Source organism: Carcharhinus amblyrhynchos, chromosome 4, assembly GCF_965287045.1.
Source record: "Carcharhinus amblyrhynchos chromosome 4, sCarAmb.v2.hapA, whole genome shotgun sequence".
NCBI lineage: Eukaryota > Metazoa > Chordata > Chondrichthyes > Carcharhiniformes > Carcharhinidae > Carcharhinus > Carcharhinus amblyrhynchos.
The window spans coordinates 113,170,668-113,196,812 of NC_137327.1; the positions used below are offsets into that span (position 1 = coordinate 113,170,668).

General features: G+C 42.4%; 1 protein-coding gene across 1 annotated transcript in view; it reads right to left on the minus strand.

The window, feature by feature from the left end:
- Positions 1 to 3,824: 3,824 nt before the first annotated feature.
- LOC145342295 (UAP56-interacting factor-like) overlaps positions 3,825 to 26,145 on the minus strand; it is a 43,922-nt gene continuing 21,601 nt past the window's right edge. Inside the window, exons 7-9 of the mRNA XM_080187750.1 lie at positions 24,959 to 25,033; positions 22,174 to 22,294; positions 3,825 to 4,253 (exon numbers count right to left, since the gene is read on the minus strand). Coding sequence (XP_080043876.1) covers positions 4,158 to 4,253; positions 22,174 to 22,294; positions 24,959 to 25,033 — 292 coding nt within the window. The 3' untranslated portion in view covers positions 3,825 to 4,157. The remainder of the gene's footprint in view (positions 4,254 to 22,173; positions 22,295 to 24,958; positions 25,034 to 26,145) is intronic.

A 26,145-nucleotide genomic window follows, 5' to 3' on the forward strand; every position in this document is an offset into this window, starting at 1 on the left:
CAAATAAACCCTGTTGGACTTTAACCTGGTGCTGTGAGACTTCTTACTGTGCTTACCCCAGTCCAACACTGGCATTTCCACATCATGGGATCCACTTGGCACAGGGGCTCACGGATATGTCGCTTGGACCACTTCTTTGAATTGTACAGTGTGTGTCAGGGAGATCATTGTGTATATAGTTTGCAATCAGAGGATAAAACAGCAAAGGCTCAGTGGTGCCTTTGACACCTGTATGTACAGGCAGGCTTGTTTAAAATCGCATCCAAAGAATATCACACCCAACACAGCAGAACTCCCTCACCAGAAAGAAGGATTGTATTCTGGGGGAGAGGACTATCAGTCGACCAGAGTGCTAACAGAACCTAGGTTAAACACAACTGATGAAATATCTGGTTAAAATATAATTGTAGAATTAATTTTAATGCTGATTTACCTCCACTGGATTCCTCTTTGAAGATACTGTACTGACCTCTACTGGTCATTTCTGAGGTTAACTGTTGTGAGTGTTAAACGCAAATGTTAAACCCCACCTTGTTATAGCATTCACATAGTACTAAATACAAAGTAGGACTGGCAACATATGATGTACCAAAGAATATGTCTTTATTTGTGATACTAAGAAACAACTCAAATTTTCTTTATTCAGAAGTACATGCTATTGCAGTCATTGGGCATTAACCTTTTGAAGATTGAAGAAGTGTTTCTATCCACTTAAGTTAGGAACAAAACAGCCCATCATCTGACCTAATCACTAAAAGACATTTTGATGGTACCGACTTTCTTGAAAATGGATTCTAATCTGAAGACAGGAGGAAAATGTGTTTTTTACTTTAAATATAAAACTCCTCAGAAGTCAGACAAATAACAAACTTAAGACAAATAATAAATGGTTAGGATTCCAGATGAAAAGGTGGACAAGTCCAAAAAAATTAAGGAGTCACACATTTCAAATTCTTTTCAAGTTGAAATTTACTTCACAGGATCGCAGAATTTGTACAGTGCAGAAGAATGTCTATTGGTCCATTCAGCAGAATTCCACTGCCCTGCCGCCATGGGATCAGAGCCGACGAGGGGCAGACAACGGAAATGTCCATTGACTTAGGGCAGGAATTTCAGGTCTCGCTCGAGCAAGTCCACAAAATCCCACCCATTGCGTCTGTTCTCTGAATGAGCAATTCACCTTATGCCATTCTCCCACCTTCTCCCCTTAACCTTGTACGTCACCCCTTTTTCAAATAACACTCTAATTCCTTTCTAAATGCTCGATTGAACAAGATTCCACCACACTCTCAGGCAGCGCATTCCAGGCCATTAAACACCCACTGCCTGATAAAGTATTTTTCATGATTTTTGCTTCTCGGACGGCTTGATGGCACCGTGGTCAGCACTACTGCCTCACAGCAGCCAGGGACCTGGGTTCGATTCCTGGTTTTTGTCACTGTCTGTGTGGAGTTTGCATATTCTCCCTGTGTCTGCCTGGGTTTTCTCCAGGTGCTCCGGTTTCCTCCCTTAGTCTGAAAGACGTGCTGGTTAGGTGTATTGACCCCGAACAGATGCTGGAGTGTGGCGACTAGGGGAATTTCACAGTAACTTCATTGCTTACTTGAGATTAATAAATAAACTTTATTGTTTTACTTTGCTTCTTTTGCAAATTACTTTAAATCTGAGCCCTGCCACTATCAGTCATTCACATGTTTTTCATGTGTTTTTCATTTAAAAAACCTTCTTCACTGAAGCTTTACTGAAGGATCACCAGAAAATATGAAAAAATGTATTTCTGTCTTTTGTGACAATCCTTCAGTTTGAGTTTAACAGAAAAACATGTCAACTCGGTGGAATTCAAAAGTTAACTTTGGTAACAATCATCATTCAAAAAGGCGGAATTTGAGAAGATTTTAACATTGATTTCTAGCTGTGGACAATAGATTCTATAACTACTCCTGGGACTGGTTCATATGTTACAGGATTTCTTTGGATTACCCTCTTGGGAAGTGTATTTTCCTCCTTCCCAGCTTGGTTCAGTAAAACTGTGATTGTTTTGCCCTCAAGGTTCATAAACAAAAAAAAACTTCTACACCCACTGAATGCACAATTAATCTGCTTCACCTCAAAAAAAATTGAAACTTGCTCAATTTACATCCAGAATTATCATTTCAAATAATTATTTGTAAATTAGGAAAAAATCCTAATGTGGTGATGATTTGGCCTAAAATTTCACGCATCAATGCACTGATGGTGCTTTTTTATTCACAATGTTAGACGTTTGTATTCCATAACCATAATGGGGAAAGAATTATTCCAGCTTCAGGGCATTCTAATTCTCCTGTCAATCACTCCTAGAAGCTGCATTGCTGAAAGAAACTGGGATTGATTTTATGCACACAATTTCCATCTACTCGTTACATGTCGCTAGAACAATCTTTGCCTTTTTATCAGAAGAAACAAAAGCAACTGTGTTACCCACAGAAATTTTGACAACTCTGAGGGAGTTGCAACCATGGAGATAAAATACTTGGACTTCAAGTACAATGTAGCTTAGATCCACTACAGTCCTTCTTTATTTTTGATACTTTATAAGCTTGCACGTGTACATTGGACAACAGTGATAACAACCATAATTTTTTTTTGCAAAATCCATCTCTGTTGCTGCTCCTTTATCCTGGGGATGGAACAGCCTCTGTGTTTGTAAACTGCAGTTACACTGCAAACACATTGTACTTACTTGGCCCTGCAAAGCAATGCTTTTTACTGACAAATAGAATAGCAGCTATGTTAAAGTATGTTCTTTCTGTGTGATGCAGTGAACAAGATCCATTTAATTTGAACTTGAACAACAGTTAATTTAAAAACAAATCTATAAAAGGATTCCTTTCTTGTCTGGAAACAGATCTAGGAAATTGATTTTTTACACATACTGAAGGCCATTTCATTTACAGACATCATCCAAGACTTGAACTCTTGCAACTACAGTCACCCTATTATCATATCAGGATCAAGTTACAATCAACAGTCTATACTTGCACCAAGTTACACTCTGAACCATTCTGAACTTGTTGAGATTACCAGCTGCATTTTAAAATAAAGCCAAGAAAAACACAGCTGTACTAAATTGAGCATTTGTATTAGAACAGCGCTGATCCCAATTCACATCCAGTTAAATCATAAACCTGTGGCAAAACTAAATGAAACTAAATTCGTGTGCTTGAGCAGAGTTTGAGAACTTTGGGCTTGCATCAGCTTAAGTGTTAACAACACCTATCGATTGAAATACATTTTTGGTCAGCTGTGACTATGCTATAAAGTTAATTTTAATGCATTTTTGTGGATTTCCCAAATCAAGCATTTTTATCATATTGTTGGTATCAGAGCTACTACTGCCTATCTCATCAATTGGCAATAACCTCAGCAACTCTGTTAACCAATGTCCATCTTATTCTTAGACGTGTCCCTAATAAAACTGTACCCTTACCGTTTGTTACACCATGAATTGAGGCTCAGTCATTAATAAATTACCCTACAAAACTTTCTCTGTGTACTCAATCCCTTGCAATACTGTGGGACCTTTACTCTTTTGACTGTCAAATGCATTGTTATAGCTGGGTGTCCACTCAACATTTACATAGAGCATAACCCACCCCCAGCTATGTGGGCCATTCTCATGTAACAAATATTAGAACATAGAACATAGAACATAGAACATAGAACACTACAGCACAAACAGGCCCTTCGGCCCACAAGTTGCGCCGACCACATCACCTACCAACCTACAGACCTATCTATAACCCTCAATCTCATTAAACCCCATATACTCATCCAGAATTAAACCATGGTCTCTGACTTTCACTTCAAGATACATCAATTAGACTTAACTACTCTTTTTTTTCAAGCAAGAATTCTCCCTTATGCTGGTTTATTTAACTTAATTAATTCAAACAACTGGATATATCAAAGTAATTTGGGGGAAAATGACTTGACAGCACATTTGCTTACTAAAATAGAAGTAATCTGCACAGAGCATTTGAGATGTTCTGTGTATATTTAAACACTCTGTTTGCATTTTAAATAGTTCATCTAAAAGCATTGCTAATAATAAATAAATAATGTCTCTTTTTTATATATTTGCATTAAAACCATAAGCAAAGCAACAAAGGCAAATATTAGCCCAGAGTGACAGTTCTGCCTCCTCTTCTTGCTGCTGCACTACGCCGACGGATCTTCATGGAGGAGAAACGGTCATTCAGGGTCACATTTGTCTGTAATAAAATATATTCTGTTAGCAGTAAATACACTGGGTGGACAAGTACGTCCTACTCAAAGAGAGTCAGCATGGATTCGCCAACAGTACGTCATCTCAATAACCTAGTTGAACATCTGAGCTGGCTAGTGGGTAGAAAAGTATCTGCTGATGTGGCAGCATGAACTTCCAAAAGGCATTTGAAACTTACGTGGTGTAACACAGATAGACAAACTGTAGATATCCAAGGTCAAATGCAGTTAGGAATGTGATCGTCATACAGCAGAACATAGAGGAATTTTGTTACTTTTGGAAGAATGTATGACCTTTTACCCAATTCTTTTGTAGATCTGATATCTGTCAGTCTAAATGCTGGTCATAATTTTCCTGTCAATTTTGTGAGATAGATATTCACTAGTTGGAACAACAGAAGAGAAGCTGACCATGCACAGTTGTAATAATGTTGCCACACTTCACCATGGCAACTTGGAATCACGTATGGCACTTGACCGGAATATTTGTCCAACTACACAGTGCACAAAATGAAGCAAAATTTTGCATTTATGACTCGGCATCATCCCATTCATAAAGAAACAGAAACATTGCAAATAGAAGTAGGAGAAGGCCATTAAGTCTTCAGTCTACTCCGCCATTCAATTTGAACATGGTTGACTCTCAATCTCCTTTGTGTCTAGAAATCTATTTCCTTCTTCAACATATTCAGTGACCTGGCCTCTACAGCTGTAGGTTTACCGCCATCTGGGTGAAGAAAATTCTCCTCAGCTCAGTCCTAAATAGTCTACCTGAGACTGTGACCCCTTGTTCTAGAAAGGCCCAGCCAGGGGTAACATTATCCTTTCAGTCAGTCTGTCCAGCCATGTCAGGATTTTCGACGTTTCATGATAAGCTCTCTCATTTTTCTAAACTCCAGTAAATACAGATCTAGTTGGACCCAATCTCTCCTCATACAACAATACCAGGAATCAGTCTGGTGAATCTTTTCTGCATTCTCTCTATGGCAAGCATACACTTGCTTAGGTAAAGAGACCAAAACTGCACACAATACTCCAGGTTTAATCTCACCAACATTTTATACAGCAGCAGTAGACACCCCTATTCTGATGATAGCACTTTTCAAAATAGCACTGCAGATATGTCTTTCTTCTTCCTCAATCGTGGTTTTCCACCCACTGTGGTTGAAAGGGCTCTTGGCAGTCTCTGACCCATTCCCCAGGCCACTGCTCTCATCCCCTCTACTCCCTTCCAGTGCCAGGTTGGGTCCTCTTGTCCTCACTTTTCACTTCACCAGCCTCCGCATTCAAAGGATCATCCTCTGCCATTTCCACCAACTCCAACACGATGCCATCACTCAACACATCTCCCCTTCAACCCTCCAGCTCCACCCCATCATCATTCCGCAGGCACACCCTGGTCCAATCCTCCATCACACCCAACACCTCACCCCCTGCCTATGGCACCTCCCAATGCAATCGTAGAAGATGCAACACCTGCACCTTTACCTCCTTCCTGTTCACCACCCCAGGTCCTAAGCACCCCTTTCAGGTGAAGCAGTGCTTCACATGCACCTCCTTCAAACTGGTCTATTGCATTTGCTGCTCCCAATGCGGTCTACTCTTCATCGGAGAGACAAAATGTAGACTGGGCGACCGCTTTGATGAACACTTTTGGTCTGTCTGCAGGCAGAACCCTGACTTTTCTCTCACTTGCCACTTCAACACATCACCCTGCTCTCCTGTCCACACGGCCATCCTTGGCCTTGTGCAATGTTCTAGTGAACCCCAACACAAACTGGAGGAACAGCACCTCATCTTCCAATTGGTCACATTACAGCCTTCCGGACTGAACATTGAGTTCAACAACTTCAGAGCATGATATCTCTCCTCCACCTTCACCCCATTTCCATTTATTTTCTTTCATTTTGATTCTTCTTTTCACCTCATTCATCCATTTTTATCATCCTTCTTTCTCTTAATTTTTTTCACTTCTCCATTCCTGTACTCCCCCACTTCCCCCATCTCCCCCACTCCCCTCCACCCCCCCACTCCCTCCACCCCCTCCCCCGCCCTTCCAAAACCTCCATCAGGCCAACTGCCTTAACCATCTGTACCTCTGTTCTGCCATTGACTCATTCTAATCTCTTAAGGGGCACTTTTAGCTCCTCTCCCAGCTGTCTTTATCCTCATTTATACTCCCTTTGTCCTTTTACAGACCACCCCTCCCACACCCACAGTATAAATCTTTTCTGATTTTCTTTGCCCTTCAAAGGGTCCTCTAGATTCAAAACATTGGCTCTATTCTCTCTCCACAGATGCCGTCAGACCTGTTGAGATTTTCAAGCATTTTCGGTTTTTGTTTCAGATCCCAGCATCTGCAATATTTTGCTTTCACCCTTGCTCCTGTAGTCAACATACCGAGTGAAATCATCCCAAAATTTGTTAAGAGTGTCTGGCTCTGACTGAAAACTGGCCTGTATCTCCCTAGAGGCACTGCCAAGCTTTCAAACCAAATCTTGAGCCACTCTGACAAAATAAAATCAATGAGTGGGCAGGATTTCTGCCATCAGTTTTGGCAGAGCGGAGCAGGGCCTGAGCCTCTACAGAGAACAGAATGTCATCTTTCAAGGGTGTCCTGATCAGAAATGAGGTTAATCTCCCACCAGCCTTTCCCACCCTCCTTCCTCCGCCATGAAGGATCAGGAGCTCCCCCTCCCACCGCACAATTATCAATGGCTCTTGCCTCCCCATTGGATAGTTATTGGGGGACCACCCCGCACCCCCACCGCAATTTCACTGATGCTGGCTGTCATTGCCAGGGCAGGACCCTCTGTCCCCGGAAGCCCGTGCTTACTTTGGCGACCCTGGCAGGATCCCCTCAACAACTTTCCCCGTTTTCAAAAAGCTGTTGTGAACCTCAGTGAGGGGAACCGTGTGATCGGGAGGCCCTTAAAAAATATGCAAATTAATTCAAATGTATTTAAGTCGGGTCCCCATCCAGAACCAGCAAGGGGTGGGGAAGATTGGGAAACAAGATCTTGCCAGCAAGAATTCCAATCCCAACTCTCTCAGGATTGTGGTGCCACTGGCAGGCAGAAAATCACCGCCACCATCTCCTTTTCAGTAACTGGCATACAGGGACAACCAGAACTCTTTGTACATCAACATTTCCAATTTATCATTAGTTAAATAATACTCTGCTACTCTGTTTTCCCTATCAAAGTGGATAATTTCACATTTATCTGCATCATACTACATCTACATGTATTTGCCCACTCACTCAACTTGTCCAAATTGCCTTGAAGCCTCTTTACGTTCTCCACACCACTCACATTCACCTAATTTTGAATCCCCAGCAAACTTGGAAATATTACATTTGCTTCCACCATCCCAATCATAGACCTCGATTGTGAATACTGATCCTTGTGGACCAACCTGCCAATATAAAAAAGACCCATTTATTCCTACTCCTTTTCCTGTTTGCTAATCAGTTCTCAATCCATGCCAATGTATTATCTTCAATCCCATAGGCTAACTAATCTCTCAGGTGGGACTTTATCCACTCATGTGGGAATTGATCAAATGTTTTCTGAAAATCCAAATACACCAGATCTCAAAAAAAAAGTAAGTTTGCCAAACATGACACTCCTTTCATAAATCCATGTTGACTTTGTCTAATTCTATTTATATTTTCTAAATGTCTTGCTAACACTTCTTTTGTAATAGATTCTAGCATTTTCCCTGCTAACAATGTTAAGCAAACTGGTCAATAATTCCCTGTTTTCTCCTTTCCTCCTTTTTTTAAAAAGTAGCAGGGTTACATCTGCCACCTTTCAATCTGCCGGGACTGTTCCAGAACCTACAGAAATTTGGAAGATGACAACCAACTCTTTCCATGGCTACCTCCTTTTACCCCTGGGTTATAGCTGATCAGGCCCTAAGGATTTATCGGCTTTCACTCCCATTAATTTCTCCAGCACTGTTTTTTTTTTAACAAATATTAATTTCCTTCAATTACTCCTTCACACTGGGTCCTTGGGAAAAGATAGGCAAAGATTCTTGACCATTTTGCTGGGCTCAAACTGGAAATTTGATGGGAGTTTGTTGGAATATTTGCTAACTCTGCTGGGATCTGATAACTATCAAGTTCAATATACACGCAAGGCGTACTGACCTTTGGAAAGTTGGAGATGTACCTGAGGAGTTGCAAAATGTGAAGACGTTCCACTGTCACTTACAGAGAGCAATTTGGAGGCGGTGTGTGTATGTTTCTGCAGGCCCAACATTCCCACCTACATCCTGAGACGAGTAGCCAAAGTCTATGCTTTCTATTGGTCTTGAACACGAGTGCTAAATAGATGTTCTCCAAATTCCAGCACTGGGAGACATTAGTGTGCATGATCCTGGCATAAATGCCAAGAAATAAAATTCACTGACATGAGGGAGCATGAAAGTGTTTATTATTTTATGCTTTAACACAAAGCCGAGTTGTACTGATTGAACTGACTGAGTCCGATTCTCATTGTTGCACAGTAGATTCACTTGCTTTCCAAGAAATTGCAATAATTTCTATCTAGCCTTGTTCAAGCCAATGCTTTTGCAGTCTCTTTTTGAGAACATTGGAAAGATGCACAAATATCCAACAATGTAACAGCTCATCTTCTGTTCTTTCATTCTGCAACAACCTTTGATCAAGAAACAGCAAGGAACATTTATAATTTCTTTAAAATGTCGACAGAAACTGTAATGGTTTTTTAAAAAATTCAGAAGGGACTTTTAAGCATTTGCATCAATTGTAAAGGGATCAATTGTAATTTCCTTAGCTAGTAAGAAGTACTATGTCTTGACAATCCATGACCTGGAAGCAATACCAAAAGAAAGGAAGTTAAGGTACAGGCATCGTCTGGCCATCTAGACTGTTGTGAACCTAACTAGAAAAGGTTCTGCAGGAATGTGTGCGCTATTTAGGTGATAACTATCTTCAGGGGACTTGGAAGGAGTGGTGCTACTGTTGCCGGTGACTTAAGAGTCAAATCCATTGAGAGAGAAAAGTGAGAGATCCAACGTACCCAAGGCTGAGTTGGAGAGACTGAAATTGCACTTAATGCAACATTTGTGTGTGGAGTAATGCAAATGCTTGTAATCTCATCATATAGTTTCTGTTTTAACTGCTATTCCGTGTGTAATTATAGTTCATACTAACTGTAATTATTATTCTCTGCTTAATTGACACCAGCTCTGACTTGTTTTAAAGCCAAAGTCACAAAAAGTGAAATTTCCATTTAGTAAATTTGCTTATTCTGGTTAAGAGCTTTTCCATGGAAATCATGACAATTTACATCAAGTGGATTCAGTCCTGAAATCATTTACTATATCCTTTCTATTTAGATTGTAACATCATCCTTAATTAAAATTACCCTTTCTCCTTTCTCTTCAATCTTTGGCTGGATTTTTCCTGGGTTGAATTGAATGCAGCCTGTCACAAGGGGTAACATAGCAATCATACCCACTTAACTGTGGGACGAGCCCTACAATAGCACTACACCAGCGACAAAACATATCCTGATTAAATCACAGGGCGGAAATTCTCAGCCACTGGCAGTGGGATAACAATAGGTTTATTAAAGTGTTAATTGACAACCACAAAGCACTTTAATAGTGCCTCACGAATTAAGTGGGGACCGCAGGGCGTCCCTAGAGGCCCTGGTAGCCTGTGTCTGACCAAGGGATCTGACATTGGGAATGTGAGTGGTGGCTGTTAAAAGCCACCCTTCTGCTCTTGCCTCCTCTTCTCTATCACTCCTGCTATCCTCATCCAGCCGATACTCACATTTTTAAAACTTATTTTCTTGGGATAAGAACATAAGAAATAGGAGCAGGAGTAGGCCATCTAGCCCCTCGAGCCTGCCCCGCCATTCAATAAGATCATGGCTGATCTGTCGTGGCTCAGTTCCACATTCCCACCCTCTCCCCATAACACTTAATCCCCTTGCCTATCAAAAACCCATCAACCCGCATATTAAAAATATTTAGCGAGGCAGCCTCCACCACTTCAACAGGCAGAGAATTCCAGAGATTCACCACCCTTTGACTGAAGAAGTTCCTCCTCAACTCCGTTCTAAACCGCCTCCCCTTTATCCTGAGGCTGTGCCCCCTAGTCCTACTGTCCTTTCTGAGCGGGAAGAGCCTCTCCACCTCTATCCTATTCAGCCCATTCAACACCTTAAACGTCTCAATGAGATCTCCCCTCATTCTTCTAAACTCTAACGAGTACAAGCCTAGTTCATTCAGCCTCTCCTCATAGTTCAACCCCCTCAAGTCCGTTATCAGCCTAGTAAACCTCCTCTGCACTCCCTCCAAGGCCAAAATATCCTTGCGTAAGTGCGGCGACCAAAACTGCACACGGTACTCCAGCTGCGGCCTCACCAGTACCCTGTACAGCTGCAGCAAGACCTCCCTACTTTTATATTCAATCCCCCTCGCTATGAAGGCCAGCATCCCATTTGCCTTCCTGACCACCTGCTGCACCTGCAGGCTGGGTTTTTGCGACTCATGCACAAAGGACCCCGAGGTCCCTCTGCACCGTCGCATGCTGCAGTTTTTCGCCCCGTAAGTAATAGTCCTTCCTACCATTATTCCTACCAAAGTGGACAACTTCACATTTGCCAACATTAAATTCCATTTGCCAGTTCCTGGCCCATTCGCCCAGCCTATCTAGATCCTTCTGCAGACTCTCCACACCCTCCGCACAATTTGCCATTCCACCAATCTTGGTGTCATCAGCAAATTTCGACACCATACACTCGGTTCCCTCCTCCAGATCATTTATATACATGGTGAATAGCTGAAGCCCCAGCACCGATCCCTGGGGCACTCCACTAGTCACCAACCGCCAATCCGAATAGCACCCATTGACCCCCACTCTCTACCTCCTATTTGACAGCCAATCCTCCATCCACGCTAACACCCTACCCCCAACTCCATGCCCCCTGACCTTCTGCAATAACCTCTTGTGAGGCACCTTGTCAAACGCCTTCTGAAAATCAAGAAAGACCACATCCACCGGCTCTCCCCTATCCACCGCCCTAGACACATCCTCATAGAACTCCAATAAATTCGTCAGACACGACTTCCCCGTAACGAAACCATGCTGCGTCTGCTCTACCAAACAATTCTCCTCAAGTGATATGGGTGTTACTGGCAGGGCCAGCACTCGTTGCCCATCCCTAACTGTCATTGACTGAGTGACTTGCTAATGGTGGCCATGTACCTGACTTACCATTGGATCACCCCAACAAGACTGTGTCAGTCCAACAGAATCCCAGCCCTTACCTATTGTTTCTGAAATCATGGTAGCCAAGAATATTGGGTCTACTATTCCTGACTTTGTTTGATCTATGGCTCTTGTTAATGCAGCATGTCATAATCCCAAGTGGTGACCTGTGACTGCAACTCACCAACCTTCTTTGTCATACTGTGGATGTTGATGTGCTTCCTTTGTACATTTTGCTATGGCCTCATTGAGTTCCTGCAATTTTTGATTTACTTCTAATCTTATCCTTGTAATAGTATCAATTAACCTTTTAGTGTTAACAGTGATCCTCTTTCTTTTCAGCTGCAACACATCTATATCGTACAGGGTCCATTGCCTGAGAATCAGACCCATCACTGCAAGAATCTGAAATACCTCTTCCTGCACCATTTCTCTAGCTTTGCATTTAGCTGCACTTCTGTTTCTATAATCATTAGTGCACTGCACCAGGAGCTGTCCTGAGGTTACCACTTTTGACATCCTTTTTTTCAATTACTTCCTGAAACTGTCCTTAAAGGATCTAAACACATTTTCTACGTATGCCATTGGTTACAATATCTGACTGCTCATTTCTCTGGAGAATGTTCTACATCTGTGTAATGTTATCCTTTACCCTAGCACTAGCGAGGCAACATGCCATTTGGAAAATCATATTTGCAATTGCAAAGGTGATTGCTTTTTCCCAATTTTCCTGCACAAATGTTGGGGGGGTGGGGGGGGGGGGGGGTGGAATGGGGTAAAATGCAACTTCTGTGGTAGAAGTCTAATTATGAGTTATGAGCATGGAGTAAATGAAGAGAAACCAGAGGAACATTCAAAACACAATAGATATGATGAAATTACATGAGCTTAACTAAAAAAAATCCAAATAACAAACACAGCAGACATTGTGAAGTGCACCAGTGGGCAGGGTTCCCCACTGAGAACACATTCATAAAATCACCCTCATAAATCAATTTACACATCAATGGATTTCATAGCTTGACTAAATAATATGCTTCGATGGTATTACAATACATTAAAGCATGGAACCATATGGAGGCATAGACTATTTTCTAAATGGAAAATGCTTAGAAAATCAGAAACACAGAGGGACTTGGAAGCCCTTGTTCAAGGTTCTCTTAAGATTAACTTGCAAGTTCAGTCGGCAGTTAGGGAGGCAAATGCAATGTTAACATTCATGTCGAGAGGTTAGAATACAAGTGCAGGGATGTACTTCTGGGGCTATATAAGGCTCTGGTCAGACCCCATTTGAAGTATTGTGAGCAGTTTTGGGCCCTGTATCCAAGGAAGGATGTGCTGGCCTTGGAAAGGGTCCAGAGGAGGTTCACAAGAATGATCCCTGGAATGAAGAGTTTGTCAAATGAGAAACTGCTGAGGGCTGTGGGTTTGTGTTCGTTGGAGTTTAGCAGGATGAGGGAGGATCTTATTGAAACTTACAGGGTGCTGTGAGGCCTGGATAGAATGGACGTGGAGAGGGTGTTTCCACTAGTAGGAAAAGCTGGAACCAGAGGGCACAACCTCAGGCAAAAATGACAATCTTTTAAAACAGAGATGAGGAGGAATTTCTTCAGCCAGAGAGTGGTGAATCTGTGGAACACTTTGCCACAGAAGGCTGTGGAGGCCAGGTCATTGAATGTCTTTAAGACAGAGATAGATAGATTCTTAATTAACAAGGGGATCAGGGGTTATGGGGAAAAGGCAGGAGAATTGGGATGAGAAAAATATCAGTCATGAATGGCGGAGCAGACTCGATGGGCCAAATGGCCTACTTCTGCACCTATGTTTTACGGTCTTTATATAATGAATGTGCAGGTAGATAGTAAGAGGTGTTAAACAAACCATCATCCAACTAACACCTGGAAAACCTTCAACAGCCTTCAAAGTTGTGTATCTCTGTTCAATGTCGTATCTCTTCAAACTACATCTACTGTTAATTGTCAACTGCCAGAAACCACATCCTGAAGTATACTCATCTACACATTCAAATGGCAAATCGAGCAACCCAAATCTGTGCAAAAGTCCTTTAAAGATATGCTAGGACGCAAGTGCAAAATAATTTGTCTACACCTCTTTTTCCACATTTGTTAAGTATGCAATTTCTACTTGGAAGTGAACCCTTGAAAAGAACACCAACAGTTGTGACAATTGTTATGATTCAGGGAAATCCACAGCCTCACTTGCTCTTTGGTTTCTTTGTGGTAGCAGTGGAATGTGACTTTGCTCCTACTTTCAATTAGATTGCAAAACCTTATTCTATGGCTTGGTGGAGACACTGCCTGCCACTGCTGCAAACATTGTTAAGGTTTCTTTGTTTTAGTTTTGACTTCCAATCTTTGTCTAATTCTAGGTAGAGACTCAACCACACACTAACCACCCTGCACTTCTTATATTGTTTCCCTCTAACAAATGGTGGTTGGATCGTTCTACAGCTCCCGTCACAGATTTGTTTATTAAGATTGGGCAGTGTTGCAAAACTTTAGCCACTTTAATTAAACATCAGATAAGAGCAGAGTACTGGCACATTAGCAAGGTCCCCCCACCATGCGCCCTGATTTCCATCACCCTCCCCCTGCAACCCCCCAAACCAAACATGGGTACATGTTTTGGCCAAAATCCTATTTCCAAAATCCTATTTCCAAAATCCTGTATTGAAATCTAAGTTGAAATCAAGAGCAAAATCATAAAAATAAAAGAAAGCAAGAACCAAATTCAACTTTTATGACAGCAATGAGTCTTTAGCTTTCAACACTTAATAAACATACAGCAACATGCTGCCATCACGTTCAATTACTGCTGATTTTTACTGATGTTATTCAGAAGCAGTGTTGAAAATAATGTTTTAGCCATGGAATTCAGCAGTGTGGCCCTGTCATGTAAGCTACCTTTCTTCCCCAGGGGCAAGAGGAGCTACATTCATGACACTTGCAACATTCTCCAATGATATGGGTGCATATTGTGTAAACCTAATGTCACAGTGTAGCAGATTGATGTGATGCCAAGTGCCCAATTTGGATAGTGTGGGTCCTGGCAACATCTGCATTATTCACAACTAATAAAATAAGCATGAAGCAACATTCATTCACAGTTCAGGTACTTTGTTTGCAGGCAAGCAGAATCTATGAAACTTGTTCTATTGAAGAGTGCCTGAAAGTACTCAAAGAGTATTTTTGCACATGTTTTGGCCCATCTTCCAGAGAATATTGTTGCATCCTCACAGTTACAGCAGGGGAGTGTGGGATGTCTTCAAACCTCAAAGGCTCCAAATGGTATGGGGATAGCAGTGATAGCGTCACTGGATCCATGCACTGTGGGATGTACCTACATTATTACAACTGCTATAGTTCAAGGCAGCAGCTCACCACCATCTTCTTAATGGCAATTATGGATGGGAAATAAAAAAAACATACTGGCCTTGTCAGCAACACCCACATCCCATGGAGGAATAAAACTAACAAGGCAGATGGAGCAGAGTAGTGGGAGGGTAGGTAATCTGTCTGCCAAACTGATGCGCCACTGTGCCATCCTCCTTGATAGTGACAGAAGGCAATCTGGCAGGCCAACCAATTTACTCAGCATCTTGTCTGCCACCTTGCGCTCCCATGAACTGGCAAGTACACCTTTACCCTGGTATAGTTGCAAGCCATCTGTGCCCAATGACTCATCATGGCCTGATGCTCACTCTATACAACCTTCTGGGCTAAACGCAGTGTCAGAATCTGTGCTGGTGGCTGAGTGTCTGACCCAGTGATCAGGCTTCTTCAACATTGCTGCGCTGCTCTCTCTCTCTCTCTTCCTCCTTGGGACACTATGATTATGCAAAAGCTATTTCTTTGGTGTCTGAAATCAGGAAATGAGAGATAAGTTCTTGTCAGCAAAGCAGGGTGCAAGGTGAGAAGCAAAAGGTCCATGGTCAAATGACAACTTGCTCCCCATTCCAGAAAGCAGGATGGGGGTAAGGTGAGAGTCTTGCGGCTCTGATTCCAGGTCTTTCTGGCCAGACTCGGGAATTGACCTTCTTGGTCAGCTGTCTGCACTCCCTTATGGAGGATGGTCCTTGAGGGTCTTCTGTCACCTTGTGGGATCTTGGCTCACCTGTATCATTAGTGGCTCCAGCCTCCATGCACTGTGATGCTCAGACTGTATGAATTTCCATGGCTGTAATCTTATTTTCCACCTTCCCTTTAAGAGAAAGCAGGCTGCCAGTTGTGTAGCAGCATTATCAATGAATCCTGCCACGTGCAATGTGTCGTCAAACGTTCAGAAGAAAAGACCAGAACTGGAGGTCTGGAACTGCATGTCTTATCCACCTCTCTCTCAACCCAAGGGGGCACGTCACAAATCAAGCCCTCATGTCCACAAATTAGGGCAAATAACTTTTATGCCTTCTAACTCTGATTTCCCACTGAACTGGTGGCTGAATTAGCCAATCTTTGCTAGCACAAGACTAGTTGCATTCCTAAGAATCAACAGGTGGGATTCCCTGCCATGGCATGTTTTCCAGCGGCTCGCATTTGGCCACTGGTAGGACCTTCCAATCCTGCTGATGTCTATGGCATTTCATGTGGCCTGGTGCCAGAGTAGAAAGTTCCACCCAATGTCACTGAATTAGTGTACATGCTTTATCTATTGGCAGAATATTTACCAAACATTGAATGCCTGTAAAATTCAACCTTTGTGAATTCGGTCAACACTTTTTTATTTTGCATTTGTGTGTGTGATGATTCTCTAATTATATTTGGAGCACAATCATCCTAAAATCTTCCTAGATTTCAATTTGAATAATTACAAGAAAGAAATTCTCATTGATACTATAGTGCCATTCTGGAGTTACTTTTCTTACTTCTGTGGTTGGAATTTTATAGCAAAGGTGATGACCACACCCACTGGCTGAAAAGTCAATGGTGAACCCACGTCAGGCAGGCCAGGAAGCTGCAACCAGATTTTATAATCATCAGAGCGTTGACTTCATGTAATCATGACTTGCACCCACTTCATGGAGGGTGTCCCACTTCCAGGAGTTGTCAACTTGGGGTAGCCATGGCCAGGACTGGAGTCAGTCTCCAGAAAGGAACAGTGATGGAGGTCAGATAGCCAGGTAAGTATAGTGGCTTTGCCAAAGCCAGTCAGGCAGGCTCTGGTTAGGGGGGGTGGGAGGGAGAACAAAAGGTAGGCCAGCATTTGCTAGTTAATGAGAACCTCCATTGAGCACAGGGTGCCTTAGCAGGAGGACCACTGACCTGATTCCACAGTCATGTACCTGGTGGCCTCGCCACATGGAGCAGACATCAACAGCATTCCTGGCCATCTTTGGTAAAATACCAGAAATAGCAGGAAGAGTCTCTGAAGTGACAATTAATTGGCCTGATATGTGCCTCACAGCTGGTAACAACCCAACAGAGATGGGTAGGCGAAGAGCAAAACTAGTCTCCCCACAAATCACAGCCCCATCCGCCTGCTAATCCACACCTGGTGGGCAGCACGATGGTACAGTGATTAGCCATGCTGCCTCACAGTATAAGGAACCCAGATTCAATTCCAGCCTGGGGTGACTGTGTGGAGTTTGCATGTTTCCCTGTGTCTGCATGGGTTTCCTCTGGGTGTTCCGGTTTCCTCCCACGCCTCAAAAATGTGCAGGTTAGGTTGATTGCCTATGCTAAATTATCAGGAGAACTAATAGGGTAAATATGTGGGGTTACGGGGATGGGGCCAGGGTGGGGTTGTTGTCAGCGCAGACTCAATGGGCCGAAAGGCCTCTATCTGCATTGTAGGAATTCTGTGATTCTATTCTGTGGTGGGTGAGCAAAAGTCCTAATGCCTATAAATAAATGGTGAGGATATCCTTGGATTACTCCTATTTTTGAACATTCCAGAAATAAAGATCCATAAATTCCATGGACCTCAAATCACAGTCAGACTGCCACTCGGTGCCTTTTACTTACACTAAAATGAAGCCACACCTCTCTGGTCTGACCACCTGACTCTGGGTGAGTGAGAAAGGTGCAGTGCAGTGGATGACCAAGGCCTTGATCAAGGCCAGTAAAGGCAGGGTAAAGGAAGACACACCCAATTTCTTTACACACTAAATGCCGTATGGGTGCGGGAGGTCAGTGTTGAGAGCCAGGTGGTCAGGAGAGGGGTGGATGTTCATGGGAATGATCAGTGGGAGGGATGGTCACTCAGAGTAATTGCAGTTGGAGAGAGAACTTGGCAGACAGGGTATAGTTTGGATGTCGAAAGGGCAGTCAGAGTGGTGTGTGGGGTAGTCAGGGTGTGGAGGGGTAGTCAGTGGAATTGGCAGTAGATCAGGGAATCACTGGGGACTCAGGAGGGTAGTCGTGTGGTCCAATGGAGGGGTGGGGTTGACTAAAGTCAGCGCGGAATTAGAAATGATTTTATTCTTCTAAAGTTTCCTGTTTCTGTAGGAACCATTCAAAATAGAGCAATAGAGCAATTTAACTCAGAATATCGGATAGTTCCCAATGCTGGAAGTTTGAACTTCCCAGGCAATTACCACGTGATCTTTCTATGAGAGGGTGACCACTACATCTGACACCTCCCCCGCCAGGTACAATACCCCAGCGATCAGAAACCATGGGCCAAAACAGACCTATTTTGACTTCAAACAAAATTGATGATTGGTTTAATGACTAAAAGGAAACAGTTGCAAAAATAATCATTTAAAAAAATTCATTCATGGGACATGGGATCACTGGCTGGCCAGCATTTATTGCCCATGTCTAATTTCCCTTAGAGGACAGTTCAGAGTCACATGCATGTCAGACTAAGTAAGGACAACAGATTTCCTTCCCTAAAGGGCATTAGCGAACCAGATGGGTTTTTCTGACAATCGACAATGGTCATCAGTAGATTCTTAATTCAAGATATTTTTTATTGAATTCAAATGCCATCATCTGCTGTGGTGGGATTCGAAGTCATGATGTGGGTATGCCGGCGTTGGACTGGCGTAAACACAGTAAAAAGTCTGACAACACCAGGTTTTAGTCCAACCTATTTATTTGATAATATTCTCACAATCTTTCGAGGGGACAGCCTCTTCGTCAGGTGAATGGAGAGTTCTGGCCTCAGACAGAGCATATAAAGCACAGACAGTTTAGAGATTATTAAAATTTTAATCAGTAATCTCTAAACTGTCTGTGCTTTATATGCTCTGTCTGAGGCCAGAACTCTCCATTCACCTGACGAAGAGGCTGTCCCCTCGAAAGATTGTGAGAATATTATCAAATAAATAGGTTGGACTAAAACCTGGTGTTGTCAGACTTTTTACTGTGGGATTCGAACCCAGGGCCCCAAAACATTAGCTGCATTTCTGGATTATAGTCTAGTGATTATAGCAATAGGCCATCGCCTCCCCAGAGTATGACTGAAATAGTGACCCAGGGGCTTACACTGATGCTGTGGAAACACGAGTTCAAACCTTGCCACAGCAGCTGGGCTATTTTAATTCACTTAATTAATGTGCAGCATTGGTGGCACAGTGGTTAGCACAACTGCCTCACAAGTGCCAGGCTCCCAGGTTCAGTTCCAACCTTGGGGTCTTTGTCTGTGTGGATTTTGCATGTTCTCAGGGTCATTGTCTGCGTGGGTTTCCTCCGGGTGCCCCAGTTTCCTCCCAAATTTGAAAGGTGTGCTGGTTAGATGAATTGACCCGCACAGGTGCCAGACTTTGATGACTAGGGAAATTTCACAGTAACTTCATTGCAGTATTAATGTAAGCCTTACTTGTGACTAATAAATAAACTTTTAACTTTATTAACTTAATACATTTGGAATAATATCAGCAATGATGATCATAAAGTGACCCTATTTTAGAATCATAGAATCCTTACAGTGCAGGAGGTGGCCATTCAGCCCATTGAGCCTGCACCAACAACAAACCTACCCACACTGTATCTCTGTAACCTCATGTATCTATCCTACTAGTCCTGATACTAAGGGACAATTTAGCATGGCCAATTGACCTAACCTGTACATCTTTGGTATGTGGGAGGAAACCAGAGCACCCAGAGGAAATCCACGTACACACGGGGAGAATATGCAAACCCCACACAGACAATGACCCTGAGGTTGGAACTGAACCTGAGTCCCTGGTTCTGTGAGACACCTGTGCGAACTACAAAATCAAGCTGGTTTACAAATATGCTTCAGAGCTAGGAGTCTGATGTCCTGACTTGGTTGGCCCACATGCGACTCCAGACTCATTGCAATGTGTTTGATTCTTAACAACAAAATCACATCCTGCAAGTTGTCCCACAACCAAAACAGATGTTCATCGGGATAATGCCCATGTCCCGGACTCCTCCATCACCATCCCTGGGTACACCTTTTCTCACTGGCATAACAGACAATGAGAGTGTCACAGTAATACACAATTAAGAAAGAGTGTTTAGGGAGTCCTCTAGAGGACCCTATCAGATCTTGTGGCATCAGGTCAAACATGAGTAAGGAATCGTCCCGCTGATTCACACTTACCACAGTGGCACAGCTGATGAATCAATATTTTTCCATGCTGAACACCACTTGCAAGAAACATTGAGGACAGCCGAGACACAGAATGCATGCTGAGTGGGGAACTTCAATATTCACCAGAGCAGTCAGGAGCACCAACACTGCTGTTCCTGCTGGTTGAACCCTGACAGACATATAGTGGACCTCGTAGCTAACATTCATGCCGAATGCTAGGTAGTGGCCACCACCGCCATCTCCCATTGACAATCAATGGCTGAATCCATTACCATTGATCAAAAACTAAATTGAACCAACCAAACAAATGCTGTGCTAGAAGAACAGGTCAGAGACTGGGAATTCTGTGGTGAGTAACTCACCTCCTAACTCCCCAGAAGCATGGATCACATGGTCCACTACAACCTATACACATCTTTGACTGTTCAAGAGAAAGAGAGAGAGAGAGAGAGAGGAGAAAAAAGACAGAGAGAGAGAGGAGAAAAAAGAGAGAGAGAGGAGAAAAAAGAGAGAGAGAGGAGAAAAAAGAGAGAGAGAGGAGAAAAAATAGAGAGAGAGGAGAAAAAAGAGAGGAGAAAAAAGAGAGAGAGAGGAGAAAAAAGAGAGAGAGAGGAGAAAAAAGAGAGAGAGAGGAGAAAAAAGAGAGAGAGGAGAAAAAAGAGAGAAGAAAAAAGAGAGAGAGAGGAGAAAAAAGAGAGAGAGAGGAGAAAAAATAGAGAGAGAGGAGAAAAAAGAGAGGAGAAAAAAGAGAGAGAGAGGAGAAAAAAGAGAGAGAGAGGAGAAAAAAGAGAGAGAGAGGAGAAAAAAGAGAGAGAGGAGAAAAAAGAGAGAAGAAAAAAGAGAGAGAGGAGAAAAAAGAGAGAGAGGGGGAGAAAAAAGAGAGAGAGGGGGAGAAAAAGAGAGAGAGAGGAGAAAAAAGAGAGAGAGGAGAAAAAAGAGAGAGAGGAGAAAAAAGAGAGAGAGGAGAAAAAAGAGAGAGAGGAGAAAAAAGAGAGAGAGGAGAAAAAAGAGAGGAGAAAAAAGAGAGAGAGGAGAAAAAAGAGAGAGAGAGGAGAGAAAAGAGAGAGAGAGGAGAGAAAAAGAGAGAGAGAGGAGAGAAAAAGAGAGAGAGAGGAGAAAAAAGAGAGAGAGGGGAGAAAAAAAGACAGAGAGAAGAAAAAAAGACAGAGGGAAAAAAGAGAGAGAAAAAGAGAAAAAGGGTGAGAGAATTGATTACAAATCTCCACATGGAAGCATGGCAAGGAAGCAACCCTCCTTGAAATACTACATCTGGTATGGGGATTGAACCCATGTTTAATTTCTGGAACATGCTCTAGTCATCTAGCTAAATGAACTAACCAAAACCTGGTCACCATCCACAAGGCATAGGCCAGGAAGATGATTAAAGACTCTTCTCTTGCCTGGGTGAGTGCAGCTTCAACAACACTCAAGAAGCTCAATACCATCCAGAACACATCAGTCAACTTGATTAAATATGTCAATCTTTAAGTTCAATATCACTTCCTCCATCATTGACAAACAGTTGCAGGAGTGTGCACCATCTAACAAGAAGCACAGTAGGAGAAGATTGAGGCCGAACTTCAGAGTCAAACATTTGCTGTCAGAGAACCAGGAAAAACTACAGCAAATGAAGCTGGAGCCTCAAGTTCACAAGCACAATGTGAAGTCAATTCCAGAGGAGGAGAGAAGTGACCATCAACTCACCAAGACACACCTCAGAAAAGCACAGATGCACATTAAGACAAAGAGTGCAGCATTGCAAGTTGAGCTCAAAAGGTGAGCAACATACAATCATTATGGGAGGGAAGTTGTCAACTTAGAAGACTCCATCAACAGCACCTTCCAAATTCACATGCTCCGCCACCTAGATGGACAAAGACAGCAGATGCTTGGGCATATAACAATCTCCAAGTTCCTCTTCTAGCCATCCATCGGGAACAAATGGCCAGCGCCTCACTGTCAATGCTTCAAAATGCTGGAATTCCCTTCCTAGCAGCACTCTAGATATACTCTCACTACCGCAATGGTTCAAAAAGGGAATTCAACTTCTCGAGAGCAATGAATGCTGGCCTTGCCAGCGATGGTCATCCTATTAACAGTAAAACAAATATTCAATTACATTCTCATACCTGATTAGCTATGCTCTTAAAGTCGAACCCAAGATAAACTCCTTTTGGTTGATTCCTTACTGCTTTTGTTGCCATCTTTTTCCCTCCATTTAAAGGTGGGTGCTGGATTCTTTGTCTTTGGCTGTGAATGTAGGATATACTCCAGTTAAGTCTGTGCATCATTTAATTCAATTAATTTGCTGCATATGTAGGATTGTATATCCTAAACATGATAAAATTATTACTTTATGCTAATTAGATGTAAGAGGCTGCATTTTAAAGTGGTTGCATTTTTTGAATTATTTACAACATAATTTCCCTTGCTCTGCATGTTAAACATAGTATCATTCCTTGACAAAGGATGAATCAATAAGTGGTGCTAAAAAGTTGCATGTTGATTGCAATCAATATTATTAAAGATATTATAGGGTGGAGAGCTGTCTACATTTTACAATAATTTAAACCTTCATATTGGAAAATCAAATTTGTTCTTGAGCATTAGCAACATTGACAAGGCACAGCTTATTGTCAATCCCTAGTTGCCATGACAACAAGTTCAATCACACATAAGCCACACCATGTAAAAGGTACAGCTACCAATGGTACTTGGATCAATAGGAGGACCGGGGGCTGTGTGTGTGGTGGGGGGTGGGGTGGGGGGTTCTTTCAGGAGGCTGTGGGTTGATAATGGATCTGTTACACATCAGTAAGGAAAGGGAAATGTGGACATGACATGTTGTGAACACTCAATAAGCTCCCTGCCTGTGCAATGCCCATTTCCGCTTTGAAGCAACAGGCCTTGGATTTGGTATGACTCCTGATGGATGGTAATGTGGTGATTGGGTTTTACAACAATCAAACAACTTTCATAGTTATTTTCTGGCGCTAGCTCACAAATGACCAAATGTATTGAATTTGACAGCGTGCATTCTGCAATTTAAACTCTCAGATTCTGGGTTGCTGAACCAGTACAAAAGCCACTAGAAGCCATACCTAATTCAAGGTCAATTTCAACCTGCAAAGCAATAATGGGTTTAGTAAGAATAGGAAACAGAGTGAGTGTGTGTATCTCCATATTCCTTTGCCCTGCTGATCAACCCACTCTCAGCTCCATTGATCCAGATGTCAACAGTAAGGTTGCTTACGTAGCTACCTTAGCCAGATGCATACATATTGTGCCCTGGCATTGTTGGATGTAAATTCACGTGCAATTTAATTTAATGGAGTGGAGAGCTGAATTAAAAAGGGGATAATACCATTGAGGGGGTGAACTGGTAAAAATAATTAAACAGAATGCTCCTGATACACCTCTGGCATAATATATATATATATAGAGAGAGAGAGAGAGAGAGCTTTATCATGAATTAAAAACAAAAAATGCTGAGACCCCACAGGTCTGATGGCATCGGGGTAGAGAGAAACAGAATTGATGTTTCTCATTAGCGTTCTGATGCTTCATTGACCTGAGATGTTGGGCCAAACTTTCCTATTTCTAGATTGTCAGAGACCCGATATATGACTGAAGATATGCACTGAGTATCTGTGAAGGTTTGATCTTGCAAGGGCAATTCCCTTGCTCTCCAAGACCCTTCACAAGTGTCTCCAAATCCGAGCTAGAGATAGTTACCCAGGAAATGACAGACAACTGAAAAGCTAGTCTAATACCTGAGTAACTCCACAACTGATCACCTCCACCACCACCCCTCACCCCAGTACCCCCTCCAAATCCCCAACTAGTTCATCAACCGTCTGACTGGACTACCTGTCCGGCCACCACCCCCTTCCCCCAATTATCCAAACATCCCCCGAGCTGGCCCAACTATTCCGTTCCATCCAACTACCCCCAAAACTGGACCAAAAGTTCCCAAGCACGACACAAACACCACCACCCCGCTCCGAGACCCTACCTACCCCATTCACCATCTCATTCATTTGACTTATTCACCCATTCAACAACATTCAAATGTTGGACCTTTTATTCTTATTGCACAGCAGCTGATGTCCCCTGACTCTACTCCACTCTTCTGGAATTCCCTGAGGGATACCAAGTTGTGCATCTCTTTGAGATTGAAAGATTCCAGAAGAAATATGTAGCACCATCAAGTCAGGTAAATCTGTGAGCGCAGTGACAAAGTGCTCATCATTGCCTCTGCTTGATGCTCCAGGGATTAACTCTGTGGCCCTGCCTGTAGATGCTGCCAGTCCTGCTGAATATTTCCTGGAATTTCTGTTTTTATTTCAATTTGCTAGCATCCACAGTATTTTGCTACTGTATTCTGAATGCCTGCTTACTTTCTGCTGTAAGATGGTGCAGATCTGGTGGTGGTTTAAACATACATCTAGATATAGTTAAACTTTCTGTAAACCTCCTGTTGCACTCACCACATGCTATTATAGGTTCTCAACATGAGCAACAGCACAGAATATATTCCAATTCCCTTCCCAGACCTAATGGTACCCTTTTGACTGTTTCCATGAGTAGTAATTCCTGGAACAGGTTGCTAGTCTGTCATAAGGGGCTTTCAACTTAAGGGGTGCCATTCCACATCAAGCATGGCTGACCAGGACTCTCTCCCACTCTTACCACCAGCTACTGGCATGTTTAAAGGGACTTAGAGATTGAGACCCAAATTTTTTGACCAAGCCATGAATGCACCTTCCTTGACCATCAAGTCTCGGGGTGAGACTTGAACCCACAGCTTCTGGTCCAGAGGCACGGATACTACCCATTGTGCCACAGGAATATATCCTGTTTAGGTTTAAAGATTTTTCCGATAAGGCCAGAGCCTTGGTATTGTTAACTTACACTCCTTGCTGGTTGGCCTGTGGATTGGGTACAGATACTGTTAGGATGGAGCTAGAAGTTGACGGTTTTCTCCACCTGGAAAATCAAAGTTAGGTATGCAATGGTCAGAGTGTAATTCCATATCAAAGTATATGTGAAATGGTTAATGCAACATAATAACAAGATTCTCACACAAGTTAGATTTGCAAAGTGCACATGTTTGGCATAACCTAAAATAATTTTCTACCATCTTGGAACTATCTTATTTTCAAAAGGGTTTATCTGATCCCTGCCAAGTGAACCCATTTTCTATAGGATACTGGATGCATGATGTCAACTTTGGTTCATCGATAGCATTCCTGCATCAGAAAGTTACCAATTCACGCTCCATTTCACAAACTTGAGGACATTATCTAGCCTGACATTTCAGTGCTACCTAATTCAGATGCGATGTGAAGTCAAAATTCAAACTAGACTAATGGAACACCAGCCTTTATCTCAAGTAGCTTTGGATACAGTTGTATTGAGCTCTAGTCAAACCCCATCTGAAGTACTGCATTTTGGGCAATGCAGATGAGTGAAGACATGATCTTGGAAAGCATGCAATGTAAATTCACCAGAATGAAGTCAGCGCTGAAAGAATTAAATTACGGTGGCAGGTTGTAAATTTTTTTTTAAATACACTTTGAATTTAGAAGATCAAAGAGTGGTCTAACTGGAGTTTAAAGCTACAAAGGGATTCATTCAATTGCATAAACCATTTTCTCTGCTAAGGGAATCAAGAACAAGAAGCATAATCTTAAAATAAGCACTAGACATTTAGAAATAATGTCACAAGAGACTTTCTCAAAACAGTGTCATGAAAATCTGCCTACCCTTTGCCTCATAAGACTGTAGATTCTCCAATAATGACAATTTTGTCAAGTCTGAGATTAATAGATTTTTGTGAGGTTATTGAATCAGGGGATTTGATGAAAAGACATAAATGGAGATGAAGTATAGATCAGCTACGACTTAACAGAATGGCTGAACAAGCTCAGGCGGTTGAACAGCCTACTCCTGTTCTGATGTAAATGTAAAAGATCCCATCTCAGTATTTGACGAAGTGATAGGGAGTTTTCAAGTATTATGGCCAACATCTATCCCTCAATTAACACCATTAAAACAGAAAATCTAGTTATGCACCTCATTGATTTATTGTGGGACCT